The sequence below is a fragment of the Lagenorhynchus albirostris genome, chromosome 1, assembly GCF_949774975.1.
Source record: "Lagenorhynchus albirostris chromosome 1, mLagAlb1.1, whole genome shotgun sequence".
Taxonomy (NCBI): Eukaryota; Metazoa; Chordata; class Mammalia; order Artiodactyla; family Delphinidae; genus Lagenorhynchus; species Lagenorhynchus albirostris.
This window is the reverse complement of record NC_083095.1, coordinates 192105094-192131313: the sequence shown is the minus strand read 5'-3', so window position 1 is coordinate 192131313 and position 26220 is coordinate 192105094. Positions and strand designations below refer to the sequence as shown.

The window sequence follows — 26220 nt, the reverse complement described above, 5'->3', positions numbered from 1 at the left end:
TTCTATTATCCTCTTTTATAACCTCCTTTGAAAAGCAGTGAAGATGAATTGGTGTTTTACAGAACCTTAAAGTTCTCAGAAATGCCTCACCTTTTTATTGGAGAATCTATCACTGGTATAACTTTCATCCTGTACAGGCTTTTCATTTCATACAAATTATTTACACTTAATTCAATTAAGTTTATGATCTTCTCCAAATTATGAAGAACGTACCCAGTACTTAATGTTTTTCAATAAAACCTTGCCTGCTCTCTAAAGCGTTAAGTGAGATGGTCGGTCTCCTGAGTGGACACATACAAAGCTGTTTTCCTAGCTAGTTTTAGACGCTGGGGACGGTTAGTTCCCAAACATTGCAGCACACCAAGGTTACATATGTGATGCTTTTAAGTGGCTTCTAATGTTTCTATAATCTGATAAAGTGCCATTAATCCTTTCTAGCCACTTTTTAAAAAGTATTGTTTGTGCTGAAAACAAGTTCAGAAATTCAAAGCAATTTTCTGTGAAGTAATATTATCCTTAAATCAGCATAAACTAATTCTTTCAGTAAAAGTGTTGGTGAATCCTGTGAGGGAAATAAAACATCTAATTGTTTATACTTTGGAAATCCAAAAGTGAAAACCTCACTCATTGCTTGTTTTTGTGATTTGCATTATCTGGTACAGTGCCAGTTATACGTTGTCTTCTCAGATGTTTGATAGTTTTCGGAGAAACTTGGAATGACCTCGGGATGCTCTCTCTCTCAGCCCAGCTGCTTAACTCTGAATTCTATTCCATAACAGTTTGTGAAATCAGCACATCTCCTCAGAGCTCTCCCGTGGGTTGCAGGCGATCAAACAAACAAAAGCATAGTGTCAAGACAGACAGATTGGTTTAACAGAAAGGGAATTCTAAAGACATTCATGAATGACTCTAAAAAATGCACAACGGGAAGGTCATATCTTTATTAAAATCACCACAAACAAAAGCATCGCCAATATATCTATATATAGATATAGATACACACACACACAAGCTGTATACATATATTCTCAAATTCCTGGAAAATTATCACAGATATATTGGCTTTTACATGTCATTACACGGTGTATCCCTAAAATAGAACAAAAACACCCATACAGTTTTTGGATGAACAGCATCCTTTGCATTTCTAAATTCCTGTGTTTTCAGACATTTGTTTGTAAAGGATTTGCTGTGAAATGTTTCCCAGTTGAGGCCTCCCGGCCCTGGGAGTGACATGGCCTGTGTCGTGTAACATTTGGTAGCTATAATGTCCGTTCAATGGTATCTCGCCTTTTCTGTAGCAAGAGCCAACCTGCGAATGTTGGATATACAGCCAGCTGCGGCTTCCTGGAGCTCCTGGTCAGGTGACCCCACCATACGCAGTAGAAGCTGCACACACGGAGGAGCAGGGGGAGGAGGGAAATGAGAATAAAACCGTTAATCTAAACAGGTAAAGTTAGACTATGAGAATGATGTTAAATATGAAATGCTTTTTAAGTCACCAAAAAGAAGGGCCGAGAAATTCCACTGTGGCAAATGCAAATATAAATGGTACTTAATCAGATGCAGGAATTTCTCATGAAATTCTGCCTTTTTATTCAATGGAGCTGAGCTAGACCTGTTTCTCCCTCCTTGCTTTGGTCATCTCACTGCTCGAAATTTCTGCTTTGAAATTCCTCTTGCATCCTCTGTGGCTCTTCCACCTCCGGAGACAGGCCAGCAGCGTGTCATGCCTAGCTTGTCGTGCATCCTCGAGGCTTAATCTCTGCGTTCCAGGCTACCCCATCGTGTCACAACCTCATTATATCAGTCCCTCAGTAGAGACTTTCATTGACTCCCAATGCCAGCTAACTCGAGCCCAGTCTCTTAACCTGTCCTTGAAGGATTTCTGTGCTCTGGCCTCAGTTTACCTTTCTAGCCATTCATCTTTCTCCTGTTCCATCCTGTAGTCCAAGGTCACGCTTCCCCACTTCTTTTGCCTTGATTGGTGCCATTACTCTACCTAGAATGCCCTCCCACCTCCTTCTCTGACTCTGTTATCCACCTTTCATGACCCAGCTAACTTTTCTGCAAAGCCTCCACTGATTTCTGTCAAGCAAAATGCCGTTTCTCCCTCATCAGAACTCTCATAGTTGTTTACTCAAATGTCTGTTGCTATACTTGTATTCTTCCCTTTTTCACAGACTTGTATTAATGCTTTTTGTCCTACTTTAGATTGTAAACTCTGGAAGAATCTTATAAAATCATACATCTACCATGTGCCTGATACATGGTAGATGCCAAATAAATATCAAATAAATTAGAACTTTTTTAATCTATCAATTATAATTCTAACAGTTCTGATGAAAGATTTAAAATGTAATTTGAATTGAACATTTTTCATACAGTAGCCTTTGAGTACAAATGTGGATAATGTCATAGAATGAGGATGTCTTGATAAGGAAAGAAATATTGTAAAGAAAAATATTGTGAAACATCTTAAATATGGCAGGCTTAGGAGTTTGGCTTTTATTCTGCAGGTAAGAAAAGGAAGTTGTTGAAGCACTTTAATCAGGAGAGTGACATGGTCATATTTGTATTTTAGAAAGATAAATTTGATGGCAACTTAATAGAATAAGGACTGTGGAGAGAGGGGACTGGTGGGAACTGCAACACATCAGGCCAGAGGTGATAAGAACTGAGTAAAGCAGAACCGGGAACAGCATGGAAGGAATGAGTTCAAGGGATATTTAGGGACTAAACTATTCAACAGATGGCCCAAGGACAGCTGGTTATCCAAAGAGAAGAAAATGAAAATGGTAATCTCACACATAAACATCCCTTCCAGGTAGACTGATGACTTAAATAAGAAAGCAAAACGTGAAACGTTTAGGAGGTTGTACAAGAGGAGACCTTGATCACACTGGGGTGTTGAAGGCTGTCTGGCCTCTCTGTTTCTTGACCTCCTCATGTCAATGATTTTCACCACACTTTAGCCCCTACTTCCAGGGTCACACCCTGGTTCTTATTTTTCATCACTCTCAACAGTCCAACCTCCAGACTCTGATAACAATTACTGCTCTTCTGATTTGGCCATTGAACTTACTTGTTTGTTCTCATCACGACCTCTAGTCCACTGGCCTGTGTACTTTTCCTTAAACCGTCTCCTGTCTTCACTTCCTCCATAAGCAGTTTAGATTGTACAGTCCATCTTTTCATTCATTCTCTTACCAGTTGTAAGGAACGGCACCAAAAACGGAAGAGAGCTTAAACAAGCTTTATTTGGGAACGCTCCCAGGTGAGGTTCACTGGCCCGAGAGAAAGGGGCCAGAGAAGTCGCGCCCGGGTGCGAGCGCGAACAAAATTTATCGGGGTGGACGCAGGGGAGGCGCTTGCTGTGTGAAGCAGCCCCCTTTTGTGGTAATCTTTCGGGTGTTGTGGCTATGTTGGGTGTCAGTTGCATCAGCCTCAGAGCCATTGGTTCCGCCCCTCGGGGAGCGAGAAGACCGGTCGGTTGCATCAGCCTCCTTGGCGGGGGTTCCGTCTGGCTCCCTGGGCCCTTCCCCGGACCTGCTGGCCTTACATCCCGACTTCTTTGGTGTAATGGGCAACATTTGGTCTCTGGCTACTTCCTGCTGTACAGGGGCGCCGGAAGGGAGTCGGGCGGCCAGCGGTCCGGAGGTTAGGGGAGGGCGGCAGCGGGGGGTTCTGTGGGTAGTAAGGCATGTGGGTGGAGGAGCATCTGATTCACCGCCACCCGAGAGACTTCTTGTATGCGACTGCGGAGGAACCTGTTGAACCACCTGAGAGACGAAGGCGGGTCCGTTGTCCGACTGGATGGAGATCGGCAGGCCAAATCGGGGGATGATATGTTGGAGAAGGATGGTGGCGACCGTGTCTGCCGTTTCTCGGGCCGTTGGGAAGGCCTCGATCCAACCTGAAACGGTGTCAACGAGAGTGAGCAAATACCGGAAGCGTTTACAGGGGGGCATGTGGGTGAAGTCAGTCTGCCAGTCCTCGCCAGGTTGGTGTCCGCGCATCTGGTGAGCAGGGATTTGGGGCCATAGGCCTCCTTGTGGAGAGACGGACGCGCGAGTCTGGCAAGCCACGTGAGTTTTTGAGATGGCATCTCTGAGTCCAGGCATGTAGAAGAGGGGATCTAGGAAATGGAACATCGCCCTCGGGCCAATGTGTAGGGACTTGTGGACGTCTGCTAGGAGGCTGGCCGCTTGGGCTGAAGGGAGGGCAACCTCGTTGTCCATAAAAATCCATCCTTTTTCGGCCTGGTGGCCCCCTTTGGATAGTAGGGCTGTCTCTTCGTGGGGGTCGTATGCGGGTCGGATTGAGGTGGTGAGGAACAAGATCGGAGCTGGAGGGGCCTCTTTGGCGAGCTCGCGGGCCACGGAGCCGGCCTTTGAGTTACCGTGTGCTGTTGGGTTAGAGGGAGACTGGTGGCCCCTGCAGTGGGTGACTGCCACCTCCTCAGGCAGCTGGAGGGCCTCCAGGAGTTTTGCGATAAGGGAGGCGTTGACCACCGGGGAGCCCTTGGTGGTCAAAAATCCGCGCTCCCTCCAAAGAGCCGAATGGCTGTGTGCGATCAGGAAGGCGTATTTAGAATCTGTATAGATATTGACCCTTTGGCCCTTAGAGAGGTCAAGGGCCCGCATGAGTGCGATCATTTCAGCCCTTTGAGAGGTTGTCCCTTCTGGGAGGCGGTTGGCCTCGATAATGGTTGAGGTGGTTACTACCGCGTAGGCCGCCCGGCGGTGTCCGTCGGGGCCGAGTATTGAGCTGCCATCTATGAAGAGGGTGCGGTCCGGGTTTAACAGTGGAGTATCAAAGAGTCCCTCCCTCGGCAGGCTGAGGGCCTCTACGACTTGGGGGCAGGAGTGAGAAGGGGAGGTCCCGGTGTCAGAGATAGGCAAGAGGGAGGCCGGGTTTAGGTGGGGGGAGAGGTCGAGGGAGATAGCAGGGTTTTCAATGAACAGCAGGTGGAATTCCTGGATGCGGGAGGCGCCCGAGAGAGAGAGCCTTATGGCCGAGGAGGTCGGCCAGTCGGTGGGAGGAGAATACCGTCAGCAGGCGGGCCAGGGTCAGTTTGAGTGTTTGGTCAGCTCGGAGGCGTGGTTGCTGTCCCCGAATGGTTGGGTCAGGTTGTTTGGAGAGGTAAGCCACGGGGCGATAGGAAGGCCCTATGGGTTGGGCAAGGAGTCCAGTAGCTATTCAGATCCGTTCATCTACAAAGAGGTGGAAAGGACGGTCTGGGTTAGGCAGAGACAGGGGAGGGGAGGATATCAGGGTGTCTCTGAGGGTGAGAAAGGCCCGTCAAACAGTGGAGGGAGCAGTAAGGGGTCCTTGGGGGGTTTCTTTAGCAGCTAAATATAGGAGCTTAGCAAGAAGAGCAAAGTTAGGGATCCAGTGTCGGAAAAATCCTGTTAGGCCCAGAAAGGAGAGGAACTGGCCAGCTGTCTCTGGAGGTTGGAGGTCGCGGATGGCCTGGGTGCACTCGGCTGTCAGGCTCTTTGTTGTGGGGGTAAGGTGGATTCCCAGGTAGGTTACTGAGGGTATAGACAGTTGGGCCTGGGCTGGAGAGACCTGATAGCCGCGAGAGCCGAGATAATTGAGGAGGTCAGCAGTGTGCTGTTTTGAGAGGCTGAGAGATGGGCTACAGAGGAGGAGGTCATCCACGTATTGGAGGACTATACTGGGGGTGAGAGGGCAGGAAGCGAGGTCCCGCGCCAGAGCCTGGCCAAAGAGGTGGGGCTGTCGCGGAAGCCCTGGGGAAGAACCGTCCAGTGAGCTGGCGGGAAGCACAACTGGGTGGAGGGGAATTATCGCCTCATTGATCAGCGGAGGTCTTGGACCAGGCGGTAATCTCCTGAGGCCTTGCGGACAGGCAGGATGGGGGTGTTGCAGGGAGAGTCCGTGGGGACGAGGAGCCCCTGGTCTAAGAGTCTGGTGATAATAGGTTGCAAGCCCCTTAGATGAGTCTCAGAGATGGGGAATTGGGGCCTGGATGGAAACTTAGAGGGGTCTTTTAGACGGATTAGGACGTGGGGTGGTGTGTCGCTATTATGGGTTTTGATCTATCCCAGACCTGGGGGTCTATCCGGTTGGGGGAGATGGGAGGAGGAAGAGGAGAGGGAGAGGGTTCCGCTGCAGACTGAGGAGGGGGAGCAGGAGTTGAGAGGAGGAGGCCTTAGGATCAAGCCTGGCAAGTTGGAGAGAGGCCCCTAATTGGAAGAGAACATCACGACCTAGCAGAGGAAGCGGGCAGGATGGTATGACTAAGAAAGAATGAGTGAAAGGGAGCCTCTCAATGTAACATGAGAGGGGGCCGGTCTGGAGCGGGAAGGACGGCTTACCATCGATGCCCATAACCGAGATCTGGGAAGGAAAAACTGGCCCGGAATATGTAGGCAAGACCAAATAGGTAGCCCCCGTGTCCACCAGGAATGAGATGGACTCACCCACTACCTGTAGCATTACCCTGGGCTCGGCGAGGGTGATGGGGGTCTTCGAGTCCGGGTGTTGTCAGTCGTCAGCCAATCCCAGGAGTTTGAGTGGTGGAGCCGTCGGGTCGGTCCGCCCTCCACGTGGAGGCGCTGAGGGAGGGCCGGCCGTAGGGCAGTCACTCTTCCAATGGCCTGTTAGCCCACAGCCAGGGCAGGGCTTGGAAGGAGGCCGGGGATTGGGACATTGGCGAGCCCAGTGCCCCTCTTTTCCGCACTTGAAGCAGGCCCCTGGTGGGGCTGCCTTTGGCGGGTCGCGTGGATGTTGTCCATGGGAGATGGCTGGCCGCAGGGGCGGCTACGAGGGCTTGGGTCTGGAGGGCCACCTTTTGGTGCATCCGGGCCTGTCGGCTGGACTCTGCAAATCTTCACGGGCATTGTAGACGTTAAAGGCCTTTTTTACCAGGTCTCGGATGGGAGTCTGGGGGCCGTCCTCTGCCCGCTTAAGTTTTTTTCCGATATCAGGGGCTGACTGGGTGATAAAGTGGGTGGACAAGACCGTTCCGCCTGCGGGGGTGTCAGGGTCCAAGCGGTGTAGAGAGTTAGGGCCTCTGTAAGGCGGGTGAGGAAAACGGCCGGGTTTTCATTGGGCTCTTGGGTTATTATCTCTTTTAGCTTTTCGAAGTTGACAATCCTGTGGGAGGCAGCCTGCATACCAGCCAAGAGGCACTGGATCATTAGATCGCGTTTGCGGCGACCGTCTTGGCCGTCCTGGTAACTCCAGCCCGGATCGGTGCCAGGAACGGCAGTGGCTCCGACGGGCACAGAGTTATCAGTGAGGTGGACCTGACCTGCGTGGTTTCGGGCAGCAGTTTGACTTCGTTCCCTCTCGTCGGGGGTCAGAGTGGAAGACAGGATCACACGGATGTCGTGCCAGGTTAGATCGTAAGCTTGAGAGAGAGAGCGAAATTCTTTGATGCAGCGGGAGGACTCGGCAGGAAGGAGCCTAATCGCTTTTCTATTTGAGAGAGATCTTGGAGGGAAAAGGGAACATGACCCCTAATTAATCCTTCCGCTCCGGCCACCTCTCTTAAGGGACAGAGAAGGTCTGGGTCCTGGGAGTCATGGGGGTGTGAGCGGGCGTGTGAGCTGACTGGCGAGGAGAGGGGCAAAGAGAGAGAGGCGGAGGGGGAGGAAGCGGGGGAAGGGGGGGCCAAGGGGGAGGTTGACGGGGGGAGTGGGGGAGTGGTGGGGGGCGTTGGGGTGGGCTCGGGAGGGAGAGGGGCCGGTCCAGGGTAGGGTGGGGGTTGGAGAGGAGCTCTGGAGCGGGGAGAGGCGAGAGATTCAGGTGGGTCGGCTAGTGGCGAGGGGTTATCGTCAAAGGAAATTAGGGGCTTGGATATAGGAGATGTCTGTTTGGCAAGAAGGATCTGGGAAGTGGAACAATCGACGCAGAGGGAAGGGCGGGAGCGTAAATACCAGAAGGCCTGGACGTAGGGGACCTCGGACCATTTGCCCGTCCTGCGGCAGTAGTTATCTAAATCGCGGAGGATGTTGAAATCGAAAGTCTCTTCAGGAGGCCATTTAGATTGACTGTCTAGAGGGTACTGTGGCCAGGCCTCGGTGGAATAGAATATGAGCCGCCCGCGGCGGAGATCTTGAGAAAAGCCGAGTTTTGTAAAGTTGGCCAGGAGACACCCCAGGGGTACCTTAGGATCTGGTTTGGATTCTGAAGTCCGCATGACCTCCGGTCTGTCCCCGGGTGAACAGAGAAAGAGAGAGACGTCTCTGGTCACGGCGGATCGGAGAGCTGTCAGGCGGTTGGGACGTCTCCACAACCGCCCGAGGCTTGGAGGGAGGATGGAGGAGTCCCTGACGCGGCCGCGGTTAAGGACAGGGAGTCCGGCGGGTAGGGCCCCCGGGGGTCAAGGGGAACGAAGGAGGGACTTACCCTGCTTCTGCCGGATCGAATGGGTGAGCAGAGGTCCCCGGTCGTCCCCTGGGGGTGGGGAGGGGTGGCCCCGCGGTAATTTGTGGGGCTGGGTACTCCTCCCGGGTTTCGGCACCAAATGTAAGGAACGGCACCAAAAACGGAGGAGCGCTTAAATGAGCTTTATTTGGGAACGCTCCCAGGCGAGGTTCACTGGCCCGAGAGAAAGGGGCCAGAGAAGTCGCGCCCGGGTGCGAGCGCGAACAAAATTTATCGGGGTGGACGCAGGAGAGGCGCTTGCTGTGTGAAGCAGCCCCCTTTTTGGGTAATCTTTCGGGTGTTGTGGCAATGTCAGGTGTCGGTTGCATCAGCCTCAGAGCCATCGGTTCCGCCCCTCGGGGAGCGGGAAGACCGGTCGGTTGCATCAGCCTCCTTGGCGGGGGTTCCGTCTGGCTCCCTGGGCCCTTCCCCGGACCTGCTGGCCTTACAGCGGTTTCTTAAGCCTCCTTATGACATCCATCCATTAAAACCATAACCTACTCTGTCTTCCCCGTGGCCTCACCTCTAACTGAGCCCTGCTGGAGACAATATGTGTGCAACAAGGCAAATGAACCCATCGTAAATCTAGCCCCAACTGGATCCTCTCACTGCCCAGCAATCTAAATATGTCTCTAATTAGGTCACTTCCTTGTTCTTTTCAATGCCCATTTAAAATCTCCATTCTTGGACTTCCCTGGTGGTGCAGTGGTTAAGAATCCGCCTGCCAATGCAGGAGACATGGGTTCAAACCCTGGTCCAGGAGCAACTAAGCCCATGGACCACAACTACTGAGCCCGTGTGCAACAACTACTGAAGCCGGCGTGCCTAGAGCCCATGCTCTGCAACAAGAGAAGCCACTGTGATGAGAAGCCCACGCACCGCAACGAAGAGTAGCCCCCGCTCGCCGCAACTAGAGAAAGCCCACGCGCAGCAATGAAGACCCAGTGCAGCCAAAAATAAAGAAAAAGAATTACTCTCTTCTGAGTCAAGGAAACAGGGCCTTTTAGGCGCGCTCACGCCGTGTGAGTTTTGCATTGTTAACATAATTAAACAAGGAGGCCATTAGGTGAGGTGGTTCTAATGCCCTGGTAGCCTTCATAAGCAAAGCAAAACCTCAGCTAGAGTCAATGCACTTGAACCTGAGAAAATACAACTTAAAAACAACCAATCACAAATCACCAGCTAGGCTTTCCCAAATAAGGCAACTACTTAAGCTATGGCCAATCAAGTCACTTCCTTGCTTTGCTTCCACCTCTTTGAAACGGAGCAGGACCCTATGGTGCTTGCCCCCCATGTTCTCAGCCTGCCTTTTGTCTGTGGAAACACTTTAGCCAAAGAATAAGTTTAATCAGAGAAGGGAGAAAATGCAGAAACAAAGGAAAACAGTCCAACAAGACTAAATAAAAATAGTTTAGTCATTAAGCAAAGTCAAGGACCTTTAGTTCCTCTTCAAGGGCTATAGATACTGTTCTGAGCCATGTCCTGTGAGCTGTCCTGTAGGTACTGAAGCCCCACCAGGTGGGAGAAGTTAACCACATGATGACCTGACTGTAGCCATGACAGAAGCTGCCACAATTCCAAGAGCTGGCCTCCAAGAAATGGGAACAAAGCAACCCTGGAACTAAAGACTAACTGTACTTAAACGATCAAGATGACACTGGTCAGACCACTGCGCGACCAACGTCAAGATGACCGTCAGAGCTGACCGTGCTGTTTCTGCACAGAGCCCCCTCTCTCCGTCTATAAAAGCTCTTGTCCCCTGATTGTCAGGGGGTGTGGGAGGGAGTAGGCCCTTGGACAGGGGTCCACCCTCCCCCCACCCCCGATCCGGTTACCAGCATCCAAAATAAAGCAGACTTTCCTTTCCACCAACGTTGCCTCTTCGTTGGCTTCTGAGTGGCGAGCAGCCCGACCCCGCTTTTGGTGACATCTTCTCTATAACCCCCCCGGCTCCTGTCGGTGGAACCTCCTAACCATGTTCAATCTGGTGCCGCCTGATTTGAATCAATGTTTGCTCAAACAGACTCTTGTAAATGCCTCCGTTTATCTTTTAAGAGCGTTATTGCGAGCTTTTCTCCAGCATCATTCAATAACCTAGGCGTAGGATGTAGGACAGAGGACATATATTATAGGACTGTAATTCATCTGAACAGCCATGCAGTCTGGGCTGGGCTGGAAGGGAAGTAAAACAGAAGTCTACTGATAATCTGGGAGAATTAGGAAGGGAAACCTCAGTGAGGTAGGAAAACAGTGTTAGTGGGAGTGAAGCACAGGAAGAAGTGGAAAAATAGGACGTTACAGTCTGAGAATGGATGCTTTGGAGTTGAAGATTTACAGATGAGGTTGTCTTGAGAATTGACAAAGTCCAGGATGTGGCCGTGGGAATATAGGTCAGTATAACATTGTTACACAGTTTTATACACACACACACACACACACACACACACACACGAACACAGTTTATATTCTCATTCTCTGTCTCTTTCTCTCTGCAGAAAGAGGAAATAGTGGAAAAGTGGAAGGAAGAACATAGTAGTAGCCAGCTCTCCTTGGCTACTGTAGCACGTAGCCTAAAAGTCTTTTCATAGCAGCTCACACTTGAGCCCCTTTCCTAGCTTGCAGCTTTCAACTCTTGATCTACAGTTTGGTATTTTTACCAACCTACTTATTTGTTTATGCCTCACTTTACTATTATATGAAACCTTTTAAAGCAGATATGACGATATGAAATTTACACTGTCTCTTCTGAATGTGTATTTAGCACAGAAGTTCATCCACCACTTTTTTTCATGCTCTCACAGATTGTGGTCTCCCACCTCATCACTGTAACCTTCCGTTATCTTCATGTGTGGAGCGCTTGCTGTAAACGTGGGGCGTTGACGCTGCCGCATCATTACTAAGTCATTAACGAAGAGCATCCCAGGCTTGACGCCGAGGGAGCCTAAATACTCTGTTCTCAGAGGGGCCTGTTTCCCCTTCACTCTACTTTCCAATCTTCAAATTAGTTATTTTATCAAAACCAAACGTTCCAATCAGTTTCTCAGCAAATGATATAATCACTTGAGGGTTTTCTCCCTCCTTTTCCCAAGTACAATAGATGATTAATATGAGTTCATGAGTTCCCTCGTTGATCCCACTATCTTATAAAATGTAGCATTAACATTCTCCCACCAGTCTAAATCACTTTAATAGACAATATTTATTACTATATTAATTTTTAAAATTATAGTCATGTCATCATAATGTCAGTTACCTGTAGATGTTTCTGGGCCCTGGATTAGGGGGCCTGATGCCACCTTAAAAGCATGATTTCTACAAGCAAATGGGATGTAGAAATGGTCCAGTGTCCAACTGCCCTGCATATGCTATTCAGAAAACTGGAGGACAATAGGGGCAGAGACTTGGTACGGAGAACTCACCTAAGCTTGCCTCGCGGGGATAGCCTGCCTCACTCTGCTCTAGTCTTGGGCCTCTCCTGCAGCAGTTTTTGTTGTTGGTTTTTGAATGCAGGGAGAAGTGAAATGAAGCTCTAGCTGTGAACCCCAACCACCTGAGTGAGGAACTAGACGGCTCCTCGTGCTGTCCAGCTCCTCTACAGAAAGGGCAGCGTCAGACAGTAGTCGCGGCCGTGGGCCTTGAGGTTGCAGCTGCCTCGATTTGCACCCTGGCTTCTCCACTTGCTCGGTACGTTAGGGAACCTTTCAGCTCTGCCTTCTCGTGTGTTTAATGGGATCACCTACCTCTGAGGGTCGTCGTGAAGATGGATGAGACAGTACACACCTTTAAAAGTGCTTGACCACCTGTGTTCACAGGCTCTTGCGGTCTCTCTGTCTTGTGATCTTTGTATCCCCCCCTCCCCTCTTACAGTTCTGTCTGATTGTTCCCTGAGGCCGTGTGTGAGGGGGAAACTGGAGAAGCACAGGCAGGGAGACTTTACAGCAGAAAGGGCAGAGGATTCCTTGTGGAGAGAAGCAACAGCAGATGGGAAGGAAAGGGGAAAGGCAGAGAGAGGGCAGAGGATCCACCCGGTGTTGAAGAGGGTTTGGAGAGCTTGGAGTAGGGGGCTTGTTCGGGAGCAACTTCAGAGACAGAGATACTGAGTGGAACAAAGGTAGGAGATTTTAGAGAGCTTAACAGTGCTCTTAACAGAGCGTGACTGTGCTCTCTAGCTTCAAGAGAGGGAAACCAGGATAACAGTTACTTCCAATTGCTCCTGGGCGGCCAGTCTCGTGTGTCTCGGACTGCACGTCCCAGTCACGAATGGACCGTGAGGGGCTTGGCTTCATCCAGGTTACGCGCTCGAATCCCGTAAACCAAGGGCCCAGGACAAAGCAGGTGCTCTGAATCGCTATCCATGACCATGGTGATTTCTTCACCAGTTCCAAAGTCTGCTTCTGGCATTTATTCTTTGGAGCCCAGCCCTGGTTCGTTTGAGAACGAGGAAGCAGGCATTTTGGCCCTGTGGTCCTTCTGCCCCTGTCAGCGCTTGCTCCAGGCCCTACCTTGTCTCTGGTTGACATCGTGGGTACCGATGGTCCAGGCTTCACTGGGCCTCAGCCGCTGCCGCCGCTGCCTGGCACGGCTCCCTTAGAAAGCAGCCCATTGGCTGATGCTGCCCAAAACGGGCCGGTGTTTTTCCCGTGCTCACCTCAGACCTGGGCGCTGTCCCGTGGTCCCCTCTCCAGCTTTCCAGGAGTCAGGTGCATTTATTCGCAAGCCCTTGATGCCAGTTACATAATTTCAAAGTACACAAACCAGTGAACAGCGAGTGTGAGATGTCTGGCATGCTGTTGGCACCTGTGTCTGTGACAGAGCCTGTGGCGTGCTGGCGGCCGCGGGAGCCCTCTGGACAGGGCTGCTGGGAGGGCGCATGCCCTGTGCCACCACACACGCTGCGCTAGAACTCAGCGCTCAGTCAGCGCCAGTGCCTTTATGACCCACTGCGTAACTGACTCTGTCACCGAACTTCTCCGGAGGGCATCGAAAGGGCTACTGCTCTCGGGGGAATTAATTTGCCTCCGTTTCTTGCTCTCACCACGAGGCCTCCTTCCATATCCAGTATGGTGGTGAGCGAATGTTAGGCGAGCCCAGCAGTCCAGTGTTTTAAATGACTAAAAGGTAGACAAGGGTGAAAGGTTTAAAAATAGATGAAAGGAGAAAAGCATGGCTTAGAAAGGCACGTGTGGTAGAGGGGACAGCTGCCCCCTTAAACACAGCTTCAGTGACTCACTGGCCTCAGGCCACAGGCTACCTGATGTTTGTACGGCGTGAAATGGTTTCATTAGCTACCAAGCTTACTACGGGCCAGGCACTGGGATTTTTCTTTGTTGGTTAATCTTATCCTGCTCTGGCCATTTTCCTTACGCAGGAACATTCCCAGTCAAGGGTGCGGAGCTGGAAGGGTAACGTTCTCTGCCTGATGAAGGTGTGGAGGGCTTGACCCTTGAAAGGCATTGCTAGGACCCTCCCCGGGTGATGCTGATCTCTGAATTTATTTTCCCTGAACTTCATTTTGCCGTTAATGAATGCTACTCGTTGCATTGTTAATACATCCAGAGGCTGTGTAGCTAATGCTGCTTTACAAATTGAGTAAGGATGTGCGACTTTCCCAAACCATTATCTGAACAACATGTACTGTGTATGTGTCTTGGTTTTGAATTGGGCTCAGGAATATATGTTTTTCTTAAGAGCGTCACAGGCAAACTAGGGCACCCAGGGGAACGCTTTAAAACGACTATAGAGAGCCACATAATGGAAACTTAGTGCAAAATCCTGCATTTGAGGGGCAGCTGACCGAAAGTAAAGGGCAGCATGTTTTCACGTCACTAACACACATGGCCAGGGGAAGGGGGTATGTGATACTTTGCGATCATCACTTAAAAGGAGTACTTTCCTTAGGAAGGTGAGGTGCAAACTGGGTACCAGGGATTATGGAATTGGTATGCATTTTTTTTCCAGTATGTATTTTTTGATTTGTAGACTTTTTCCAACTATAAAAACATTTTAAAATCTTATAAGGAGGAAAAACACCTCAGATTCACCTTTTTGAAGTGTTCCTTTCAAAAACTTTCCTCTTTTTCATCCTCCCCCTCCCCCAAACGTACCCAGAGGCCTTAAATTTATTGGGAGTTTCATATATACACTGAAGGAAAACCAGCTCCCTTGCTTTAGAACTTAATCGCACAGAGCACTTTAAAACGTCATTCCAACACATAACTTTCCACAGCGCTGGTGTGAACGAGGACACGGGGAGGTGCACCGAGAGTGGTCTGCGGATCGGGCGCACGAGTACTTCTTCCAGTGGCGAAGGCTTTGACCACAAGGCACACACCCTCAGAACACAGCTGGGACCCGAGCTTCACATCCCCTGGAAGGTGAGACCAAGGTAGCCAGGGAATCGGAGTCTGCGTCCAACTTCTACTTTTACAACTAACAGTTCATGACTTTATGTAATATTTCAGTTGTATGAAAAGTATGTATGGAAAGTACCAGTTTGAGTGATAACAGATTTTCTTGTGGTTTGACTTGACATTGTTCGGGCGAACCCAGGCTGGGAACAGGAGTTCTCATTAGAGCCGGAGGAGTGCTGAAATACCTGCATGCATGCTGAGCTCAGCGGGTTTTCCAGAAAACTCTGGCGTTCCCAGAGCTGATGTGAACCCTTCTTCTGCTGTCAGTTTCCCAGGCACTGAGGTGAGGTTTGCGCGACCCAGGAACACACGACGCCTCTGGACCCTGTCCTCCGGACCACCGGCCTCCTGGCTGTCCGGCAGGCTGTGCTCTGCTGCAGAGACTCTCGGTGGCTCCCGACCCCAGCTCTGAGCCTTGGTAACTCATTTCACATGGCAGCTCCCCAGAGCCATGGGCCTCAAAACACATTTTACATTTGCTGCTTGGGGCAAAACTTTGGATTCTGCTTTTCGGCGAAGTGGCGCGAGGAGCTTGCCTGTGCATGGCGCCAGCTTGCCTCTGGGTGGCAGGAGCGCGCGCCCTGTGATCCAAGGGCCACGCCGCAGAGCTTGGAGGGGCCTGCTCCTCCATCCACTGCCCTTTCTGTGCAGACGTTCCTTCACACTGGAGTAGGATTGCCCTCTGGTTTTCCCTCAAGTCGCCTTTACATGAGCCTTCCACTAGAGCGCTGTTGTGCCCAGACACACACACACACACACGCGCGCACACACACACACACACACACACACACACACACGAGATTAGAGTGTTGGGTCTGGTGTCCTGGGTGGGAGAAACAGGTCACATGACAAAGAGTGCCCTAACAGCCCTCTGCTACAGAATGCTAGAAATGGAGAATGACTTGGTTTCTGGCTGGATCAGAGTTCATGGGACCCTGTTCTGTACTAGAGGAAAAGGAAGTGACAAGTCTCTGCACGCCCTGGGCAGAAGCTCACGGTGTCAGTCGGAACAGCTTCAAGTCACTCTCCCATTTTGCTTCCTATCAAATATAAAGAACATTTGTGTCTACAGAGGTTTCCCGGATAAGAATGCCAAAGAAAAGACAGGGTAAGGATGGATAAAAAGACACACATGGACACAGTTGTTTAGAATTGCATTTTGCTACTGGGTAGATCAAAGTGACAAAGATAATTCTCTCGAGTAAAAAAGAAAAAAGAACGTGCTCATAGATTATGGAATGTAGTGGCTGTGAGTTCACACCTTGGGTTCAGACAGTCTGGTTTTCAGTCTTATATTCTCCTCACTGTGTATGACCTGGGGTAACTTTCCCTGAGCCTCAGGTTTTATCCTTTTCTTTTTTTATTTTTTTCATTTGTATAAGTACATGTTTTTGCTTTATTGTGGCATACTATGCCAAGATTTCTACATGATACATTTTTTTGAATTTTATTTTATTTTTATATAGCAGGTTCTTATTAGTCATCCATTTTATACATATTAGTGTATACACGTCAATCCCAATCTCCCAATTCATCCCACCACCACCCCACCCTGCCACTTTCCCCCCTTGGTGTCCATACGTTTGTTCTCTGCATCTGTGTCTCAATTTCTGCCCTGCAAACTGGTTCATCTGTACCATTTTTCTAGGTTCCATATATAAGCGTTAATATACGATATTTGTTTTTCTCTTTCTGACTTACTTCACTCTGTGTGACAGTCTCTAGGTCCATCCACATCTCTACAAATGACTCGATTTCATTCCTTTTCATGGCTGAGTAATATTCCAATGTATATATGTACCACATCTTCTTTATCCATTCATCTGATGATGGGCATTTAGGATGTTTCCATGTCCTGGCTATTGTAAATAGTGCTGCAGTGAATATTGGGGTGCATGTGTCTTTTTGAATTATGGTTTTCTCTGGGTATATGCCCAGTAGTGGGATTGCTGGGTCATATGGTAGTTTTATTTTTAGATTTTTAAGGAACCTCCATACTGTTCTCCATAGTGGCTGTATCAGTTTACATTCCCACCAACAGTGCAAGAGGGTTCCCTTTTCTCCACACCCCCTCCAGGATTTGTTGTTTGTAGATATTCTGATGATGCCCATTCTAACTGGTGTGAGGTGATAGCTCATTGTAGTTTTCATTTGCATTTCTCTAATGATTAGTGATGTTGAGAAGCTTTTCATGTGCCTCTTGGCCATCTGTGTGTCTTCTTTGAAGAAATGTTTATTTAGGTCTTCTGCCCATTGTTGGATTGGGTGGTTTGTTTTTTTAATATTGAGCTGCGTGAGCTGTTTATATGTTTTGGAGATTAATCCTTTGTCCATTGATTTGTTTGCAAATATTTTCTTCCATTCTGAGGATTGTCTTTTCGTCTTGTTTGTAGTTTCCTTTGCTGTGCAAAAACTTTTAAGTTTCATTACGTCCCATTTGTTTATTTTTGTTCTTATTTTCATTACTCTAGGAGGTGGATCAAAAAAGATCTTGCTGTGATTTATGTCAAAGAGTGTTCTGCCTATGTTTTCCTCTAAGAGTTTTGTAGTGTCCAGTCTTACATTTAGGTCTCGAATCCATTTTGAGTTTATTTTTCTGTATGGTGTTAGGGAGTGTTCTAATTTCATTCTTTTACATGAAGCTGTCCAGTTCTCCCAGCACTACTTATTGAAGAGACTTGTCTTTTCTCCATTGTATATCCTTGTCTTATTTGTCATAGATTAGTTGACCATAGGTGCGTGGGTTTACCTCTGGGCTTTCTATCCTCTTCCATTGCTCTATGTTTCTGTTTTTGTGCCAGTGCCCTATTGTCTTGATGACTGTAGCTTTGTAGTATAGCCTGAAGTCTGAGAGCCTGATATCTCCAGCTCTGTTTTTTTCCCCTCAAGATTGCTTTGGCTATTTGGGGTCTTTTGTGTCTCCATAAGAATTTTAAGATTTTTTGTTCTAGTTCTGTAAAAAAAAATGCCATTGGTAATTTGATAGGGATTGCATTGAATCTGTAGATTTCTTTGGGTGGTACAGTCATTTTCACAATACTGATTCTTCCAATCCAAGAACATGGCATATCTCTCCATCTGTTTGTTTCATCTTTAATTTCTTTATCAGTGTCTTATAGGTTTCTGAGTACAGGTCTTTTACCTCCTTAGGTAGGTTTATTCCTAGGTATTCTTTTTGTTGCAGTGGTAAATGGGAGTGTTTCCTTAATTTCTCTTTCCGATTTTTCATCATTAGTGTATAGGAATGCCAGAGATTTCTGTGCATTAACTTTGTATCCTGCAACTTTACCAAATTCATTGCTTAGCCCTAGTAGTTTTCTGGTGGCATCTTTAGGATTCTCTATGTATAGTATCATGTCATCTTCAAACAGTGACAGTTTCACTTTCTCTCTTCCAATTTGGATTCCTTTTTATTTCTTTTTCTTCTCTGACTGCTGTGGCTAGGCCTTCCAAAACTATTTTGAATAATCGTGGTGAGAGTGCACATCCTTGTCTTGCTCCTGACCTTACAGGAAATGCTTTCAGTTTTTCACCATTGAGAATGCTGTTTGCTGTGGCCTTTATTATGTTGAGGTAGGTTCCCTCTATGCCAGCTTTCTGGAGAGTTTTTATCATAAATGGGTGTTGGATTTTGTCAAAAGCTTTTTCTGCATCTATTGAGATGATCTTATGATTTTTCTTCTTCAGTTTTTTAATATGGTGTATCACATTGATTGATTTGCATATATCAAAGAATCCTTGCATCCCTGGGATAAATCCCACTTGATCATGGTGTATGATCCTTTTAACGTGTTGTTGGATTCCGTTTGCGAGTATTTTGTTGAGAGTTTCTGCATGTATATTCATGAGTGATATTGGTCTGTAATTTTCTTTTTTTTTGTAGTATCTTTGTCTGGTTTTGGTGTCAGGGTGATGGTGGCCTCATAGAATGAGTTTGGGATTGTTTCTTCCTCTGCCATTTTTTGGAAGAGTTTGAGAAGGATGGGTGTTAGCTCTTCTCCAAATGTTTGATAGAATGCACCTGTGAAGCCATGTGGTCCTGTACTTTTGTTTGTTGGAAGATTTTTAATCACAGTTTCAATTTCATTACTTGTGATTAGTCTGTTCATATTTTCTATTTCTTCCTGGTTCAGTCTTGGAAGGTGATACCTTTCTAAGAATTTGTCCATTTCTTCCAGGTTGTCCATTTTACTAATGTAGAGTTGCTTGTAGTAGTCTCTTAGGATGCTTTGTATTTCTGCAGTGTCTGTTGTAACTTCCCCTTTTTCATTTCTAATTTTATTGATTTGAGTCCTCTCCCTCTTTTTCTCCCTAATGGTTTATCAATTTTGTTTATTTTCTCAAAGAAACAACTTTTAGTTTTATTGATCTTTGCTATTGTTTTCTTTGCTTCTATTTCATTTATTCTTGCTCTGATCTCATGATTTCTTGCCTTCTACTAACTTTGGGTTTTGTTTGTTCTTCTTTCTCTAGTTCTTTTAGGTGGAAGGTTAGATTGTTTAATTGAAATGTTTGTTGTTTCTTGAGGTAGGATTGTATTGCTATAAACTTCCCTCTTAGAACTGCTTTTGCTGCATCCCATAGGTTTTGGATCGTCGTGTTTTCATTGTCATTTGTCTCTAGGTATTTTTTGATTTCCTCTTTGATTTCTTCATTGATCTCTTGGTTATTTAGTAACATATTGTTTAGCCTCCATGTGTTTGTGTTTTTTACGTTTTTTTCTCTGTAATTGATTTCTAATCTCATAGCACTGTGGTCAGAAACAATGCTTGATATGATTTCAATATTCTTAAATTTACTGAGGCTTGATTTGTGACCCAAGATGTGATCTATCCTGGAGAACGTTCCGTGTGCACTTGAGAAGAAAGTGTAATCTGCTGTTTTTGGATGGAATGTCCTATAAATATCAATTAAATCTATCTGGTCTATTGTGTCATTTAAAGCTTGTGTTTCCTTATTAATTTTCTGTTTGGATGATCTGTCCATTGGTGTAAGTGAGGTGTTCAAGTCCCCCACTATTATCGTGTTAGTGTCGATTTCCTCTTTTATAACTGTTAGCAGTTGCCTTATGTATTGAGGTGATCCTATGTTGGGTGCATATATAATTGTTGTATCTTCTTGGATTGATCCTTTGATCATTATGTAGTGTCCTTCCTTGTCTCTTGTAACATTCTTTATTTTAAAGTCTATTTTATCTGATATGAGTATAGCTACTCCAGCTTTCTTTTGATTTCCATTTGCATGAAATATCTTTTTCATCCCCTCACTTTCAGTTTATATGTGTCCCTAGGTCTGAAGTGGGTCTCTTGTGGACAGCATATATATGGGTCTTGTTTTTGTATCCATTCAGCGAGCCTGTGTCTTTTGGTTGGAGCATTTAATCCATTCACGTTTAAGGTAATTATCAATGTGTATGTTCCTGTTACCATTTTCTTAATTGTTTTGGGTTTGTTACTGTAGGTCCTTTAATTCTCTTGTGTTTACCACTTAGAGAAGTTCCTTTAGCATTTGTTGTAGAGCTGGTTTGGTGGTGCTGAATTCTCTTAGCTTTTGCTTGTCTGTAAAGCTTTTGATTTCTCCATCGAATCTGAATGAGATCCTTGCTTGGTAGAGTAGTCTTGGTTGTAGGTTCTTCCCTTTCATCACTTTAAATATGTCCTGTCACTCCCTTCTGGCCTGTAGAGTTTCTGCTAAGAAATCAGCTGTAAATCTTATGGGAGTTCTCTTGTATGTTGTCATTTTTCCCTTGCTGCTTTCAGTAATTTTTCTTTGTCTTTAATTTTTGCCAGCTTGATTACTGTGTGTCTCAGCATGTTTCTCCTTGGGTTTATCCTGTATGGGACTGTCTGCGCTACCTGCACTTGGGTGGCTATTTCCTTTCCCATGTTAGGGAAGTTTTTAATATAATCTCTTCAAATATTTTCTCAGGTCCTTTCTCTCTCTCTTCTCCTTCTGGGATCCCTATAATGCAAATGTTGCTGCAATTATTATTGTCCCAGAGGTCTCTTAGGGTGTCTTCATTTCTTTTCATTCTTTTTTCTTTATTCTGTTCTGCAGCAGTGAATCCCACCATTCTGTCTTCCAGGTCACTTATCTGTTCTTCTGCCTCAGTTAATTCTGCTATTGATTCCTTCTAGTGTATTTTTCATTTCAGTTACTGTAGTGTTCATCTCTGTTTGTTCTTTAATTCTTCTACGTCTTTGTTAAACATTTCCTGCATCTTCTCGATCTTTTCCTCCATTCTTTTTCTGAGGTCCTGGATCATCTTCACTATCATTATTCTGAAATCTTTTTCTGGAAGGTTGCCTATCTCCACTTCATTCCATTGTTTTTTCTTGTGTTTTATCTTGTTCCTTCATCTGGTGCATAGCTCTCTGCCTTTTCATCTTGTCTATCTTTCTGTGAATGTGGTTTCCATTCCACAGGCTGCAGGATTGTAGTTCTTCTTGCTTCTGCTGTCAGCCTTCTGGTGGATGAGGCTATTTAAGAGGCTTGTGCAAGTTTCTTGATGGGAGGGACTGGTGGTGGGTACAGGTGGGTGTTGCTCAGGTGGGCAGAGCTCAGTAAAACTTTAATCTGCTTGTCTGCTGATGGGTGGGGCTGGGTTCCCTCCCTGTTGATTGTTTGGCTTGAGGTGACCCAACACTGGAGCCTACCCGGGCTCTTTGGTGGGGCTAATGGCGGACTCTGGGAGGGCTCACGCCAAGGAGTACTTCCCAGAACTGCTGCTGCCAGTGTCCTTGTCCTCACGGTGAGCCACAGCCACCCCCTGCCTCTGCAGGAGACCCTCCGACACTAGCAGGTAGGTCTGGTTCAGTCTCCTGTGGGGTCACTGCTCCTTCCCCTGGGTCCCGATGCGCACACTACTTTGTGTGTGCCCTCCACGAGTGGAGTCTCTGTTTCCCCCAGTCCTGTCGAAGTCCTGCAATCAAATCCCGCTAGCCTTCAAAGTCTGATTCTCTGGGAATTCCTCCTCCCGTTGCCAGACCCCCAGGTCGGGAAGCCTGACGTGGGGCTCAGAACCTTCACTCCGGTGGGTGGACTTCTGTGGTATAAGTGTTCTCCAGTTTGTGAGTCACCCACCCAGCAGTTATGGGATTTGATTTTACTGTGGTTGTGCCCCTCCTACCGTCTCACTGTGGCTCCTCCTTTGTCTTTGGATGTGGGGTGTCTTTTTGGTGAGTTTCAGTGTCTTCCTGTTGATGACTGCTCGGCAGGTAGTTGTGATGCCACAGTGCTCTTACAAGAGGGAGTGAGCGCGCGTCCTTCTACTCCCCCATCTTTGAGCCTCAGTTTTCTTATCAGTAAAATTAGGATTTGCAATAATGCCATTTTAATGGGATAGATGTGGGGATTCAATGAGATGATGAATGTAAAGTGCTTACACTACATGCTCATAAAGGATGATCCTTTTTATTACTATTGTTGTTGTCGTGAATTGGAGGTTGTTTGTTGTTGAGTAGAGAGATTCAAATAAAACTTGAATCTCACTTTCTCTGCTAGAGTTCCAACTGGACTGATCCACATATGCAATTTTAATCTAATTATGTTGGAAATTAATGTTAACAGGAGGTTTGTGGTGTCCTGTTAAGTGAACAAAAACATAAGGCAAGGAAGTTGCACTAACACAAGTCTGTGTTCATTCTAATACATGATGAGTTCTGTTCAGATTAGAGTCCCCTCCTGTGTCAGTCTCTAGTCCAGAAGGACATCAGACCCCCACGGATGAACAAAGGCATATGGTAGATAATTAAAGTGGGATAAATGCCTTGGATCTGGAATATATTTGCAACGGGAAATAGGAGAAGTTGGATGAATTTTAAATATTCACGGAAATGTAAGGCTAAACTATATAACTTATTAATTTATATTATAAAAAGACAGAGCTCACCCACACCTCTTGTGTTATTAGAATAATAAAACTTCTCTAGCTCCTTCCTGCAAAAGGACTATCCTATAAACTCAGTTGCAAGGCTGGCCAGAACTCAAATGCATTTTCACTCACCTATTTTTCTTCCTATTGGGTTGGCAAGTGTTAAGGGTAACTCAGTCTAAGTGAAGGAAGGTGGAGAAGATGGTAGAGAAGGGAAATAAACTGATAATTTAGTATTTTAAATTATTACTATTAATCTCTTCCCCTTTACAAGATGTGATAAGAAAAAGATAAGTGCCCAGCCTGCAACTGCTCTCAGCGGAAGGCAGGGGTGAGCTAGGAGAAGGTGCAGTCTAGGATAAGGCCATGCGGAATGGGCATGGGAGGCCACCTGTGATGACCCCGAGTTCACTATTATCTGTAAGTTATATTTTTAAGGTTCTTGGACCAAGGCCTGGCTCACAGTAACTGCGCTCCAGTTGTTAGCCCTTAGTACTCTAGTAGAAAACATACTTCAGGAGCTGTACACTCATCCCAACACTAGTGACAGTGATGAAAAGTGTCTACAATTGGCTGGAACAACTGACCCTCTCAAGAAGAGGTTAGGCTGCTCCTGGGCAGTGGAAGCTGGGTCATGTGCTTGAGCACCTCTGTAGAAGAGAGGGCAGAGTTTCTCAGGAATAGGTCGGTGGGACACAGTCTCTGAGTCCCTGTCAAGTTCTGTTTCTGTGATAGGTTCCAAGAGTCCTTTCTGGAGAAATCAGGGAGACCCGAGAGATAGGGCTCACAGTCCTTGGGGGCTCTGGTGGCCGGAATATAGGCCGGGTGCTGCAGAAGAAGGAAGAGACTGCTCTGTATTTTTGCTTTTGAGTTTCACTATGGCTTTCCTCTGGTTCTTAGGAGCTCAAAGAACACTTTTGTGGGGTAAAATGACTTTGAAATAGAGCAGTCAGGAACTTCACCAATATGTGTTCAAACAAGACCAAGTATGAATTAGAATATGAGCTGGGCTTGTCAATATTCTATTTGAAGGTTTAGAAAACATTTGAAAGATATTAAAAGGGTAATCATATCCTCCAGTAGCTTCTTGAAAAATGTGCAAAGGAGGTCAATCTCTTAAGACTTAGATGACTTCTTTCATACGTAATTTAACAGTTTGCTTTGGTATAGAATTCTAGGTTGGAAGTAATTTTTGAGGAGTTGGAAGAGTTTTGAAGGCAATGCTCCATTTTCTTCTTGCTTCTGGTGTTACTGTTGAGAAGTCCAAAGTGATTCTTGATGTTTGCTTTGTGATCTCTCTCTGTCTCTCCTTTCTCTTTTGAAGATTACAAAATTGTGTGTGTGTGTACTTAACGTCCTGAAATTTTACAATGCCGCATCTCATCGTAGGCCTGTTTTATCCACTGTATACAGGCACCTGATAGGCCCTTTCAATCTAGTGGTTCATGCACTTCAGTTCTGGGAAATTCTCGTTATTTCATTCCATTTCCTCCTCTCCGTTTTCTCAATTATCTCCTTCTGAAGCCAATCTTCCGAAGTTATGTCTTTTGCATGGTGTTCTCTTTTTCTTAATCTTTCCTATTTTCATTTCTTTATCTTTTTGCTCCACTTTCTGGGAAGTTTCTTTACCTTTATCTTCCAACTATTCTATTGAATTTGTGCTTCCTGAATGCTTTTTTTTTTTTTTTCATAGAGTCCTATTCTGGTCTCATGGATGTGACACCTTTTATATCACCTGAGGGTGTTGATTTTTTTCTTCTCTGTGCTACACTGTGTTTCTTCCAAGGACTGATTTGTTTCTGTTTGTTTCAGATTCTACCTTACAGGTTCAAGACATCCTTTAGATGCAGTTACTCATTGGATGATTGGAGATTTTGAGTATGTAGGTGGGGCCTGCTGACTTTGTGCTTTACTACAGGGTGATCGGGGTGGTCTCAGGGCCACTTACAATGGTGCTCTCTATGAAGACACCAGATTGAAGGGGGCTCAAATGCAGCCCTCAGTTACTTACCAGTTCATGAACCCTGGTCAGAGGCTATGCGTCTTCCTGAAAGAAGGGATGCCTTTTTCCTCCCACAAAACTGTGATCTGCTTTTCAAGTCCGACATTAGCAAAGCTTCATCTACCCAGAGAAAATAACGTTTTCCAATCCACACAACAGTTTCCCACAAGCCAGCAGAGGCCCTGGGAAGGCTGGCTGAAGTTCTCCCCAGGTCAGTATCTTGATAGCTTTTGTGTTGAGCTGGTCAAATTTTGCAAGAAAGAGCTTTTCAGACTCTAGCCAGCGAGTAAAGGATGGGCGTCGAGAGATTTGTGAGTGAGTAGGACAGAGAGCTCCATTCAATGGAGCTTAATCTCCACCTTGGGTAGAGTAGCCACACCTCACAGTGGCTGCTGTCCTCCAGCCCAGAGACACTGTTTTACCCTCTGTAGACAGATGCTGGGCTGCGGACAGCAGTGACTCTGTGGGGTGGAGTTGGACAAGGGGCTCTAGCTTTCACCCAGTCTTCCTTATTGGAGCCTGCACCCTCAACCCTACCAAACAGTTCCAGAGGTACTTAGTCGTACTAGTTCCTGATATTTTGAGGCTTCCACATTGCAAATTGGATTTGGTCTCAGTTTTCCCCACTTTAGACTTTGCATTCTGATTCCTCAGATCTGCTGGGCAGTTGCCACTCTCCCATTGAATTTCAACATATACAAATTTATTACGTTCTCCTCTGCAATTCTCCAATTTTCCTTGTCCCTGTTGGTTTGTTGTTGTTTTTTTTTTTTTTAAGTTTCTTGAATGTAATGTTAGTAGATTTCAGAAGGAAGAAAAACTAAACTCAGGAGTTTAATTTGCTATCTTACTTGGAATAGTCCATAGGTTTCCTCCAGACTCTAAGAAAAATGCCCTCTTGTTATCAATTCTGGATACAGTGCCTACATTTAACTTGTGTTTTCTCCCTTTGGGAAGAGATTGAAAGTCCATGTGGCTGTCTGTGTCCTATTGTTAAATCACTTTTGTGAGAGAATATTTAGAGGTAAGTTATTTTAGAGACAAGTTATATGTGTGTATGTAAATATAAATACATATATGCAGTCATCCTTAAGTATCCATAGGGTATTGGTTCCAGGACCTGCCACGGATACCAAAATCCACAGATGCTCAAGTCCCATGGTTGGTCCCCTGTAACTGTAGTTCCACATCCATGGATTTAACCAACTATTGAAAAAAATCTGCAAAGAAGTGGACGCACACAGTTCAAACCCATGCTGTTCAAAGTCAACTGTGTGTCTGTGTATACATGTATATGATGAATATAAGTTGTACATATGATGTATATGATATCAAGGAGTGGAATGATAAAATTTAAGTCTCCAGCTCTGACCTGAACTCTGACCATTTGACTGCCTAGCTGACATCTCAACTTGGATATAAAAATACACATTAAATTTTACATGGACAAAGCTGAACTCCTGATTCTCCCATCTGAAACCCGTTTTCTCACAGCCTCCCCATCTCGAGTCATGTCAACTCATCTCTCCACTTGC

General features: G+C 46.4%; 1 protein-coding gene across 2 annotated transcripts in view; it reads right to left on the bottom strand.

Moving 5' to 3' along the window:
- Nucleotides 1-958: 958 nt before the first annotated feature.
- The window catches only part of ODAD2 (outer dynein arm docking complex subunit 2), a 209559-nt gene continuing 184297 nt past the window's right edge, over nt 959-26220 (bottom strand). For both annotated transcript variants that reach the window (XM_060121843.1, XM_060121850.1), the window contains exon 21: nt 959-1389. In XM_060121843.1, coding sequence (XP_059977826.1) covers nt 1276-1389 — 114 coding nt within the window. In that variant the 3' untranslated portion in view covers nt 959-1275. The remainder of the gene's footprint in view (nt 1390-26220) is intronic.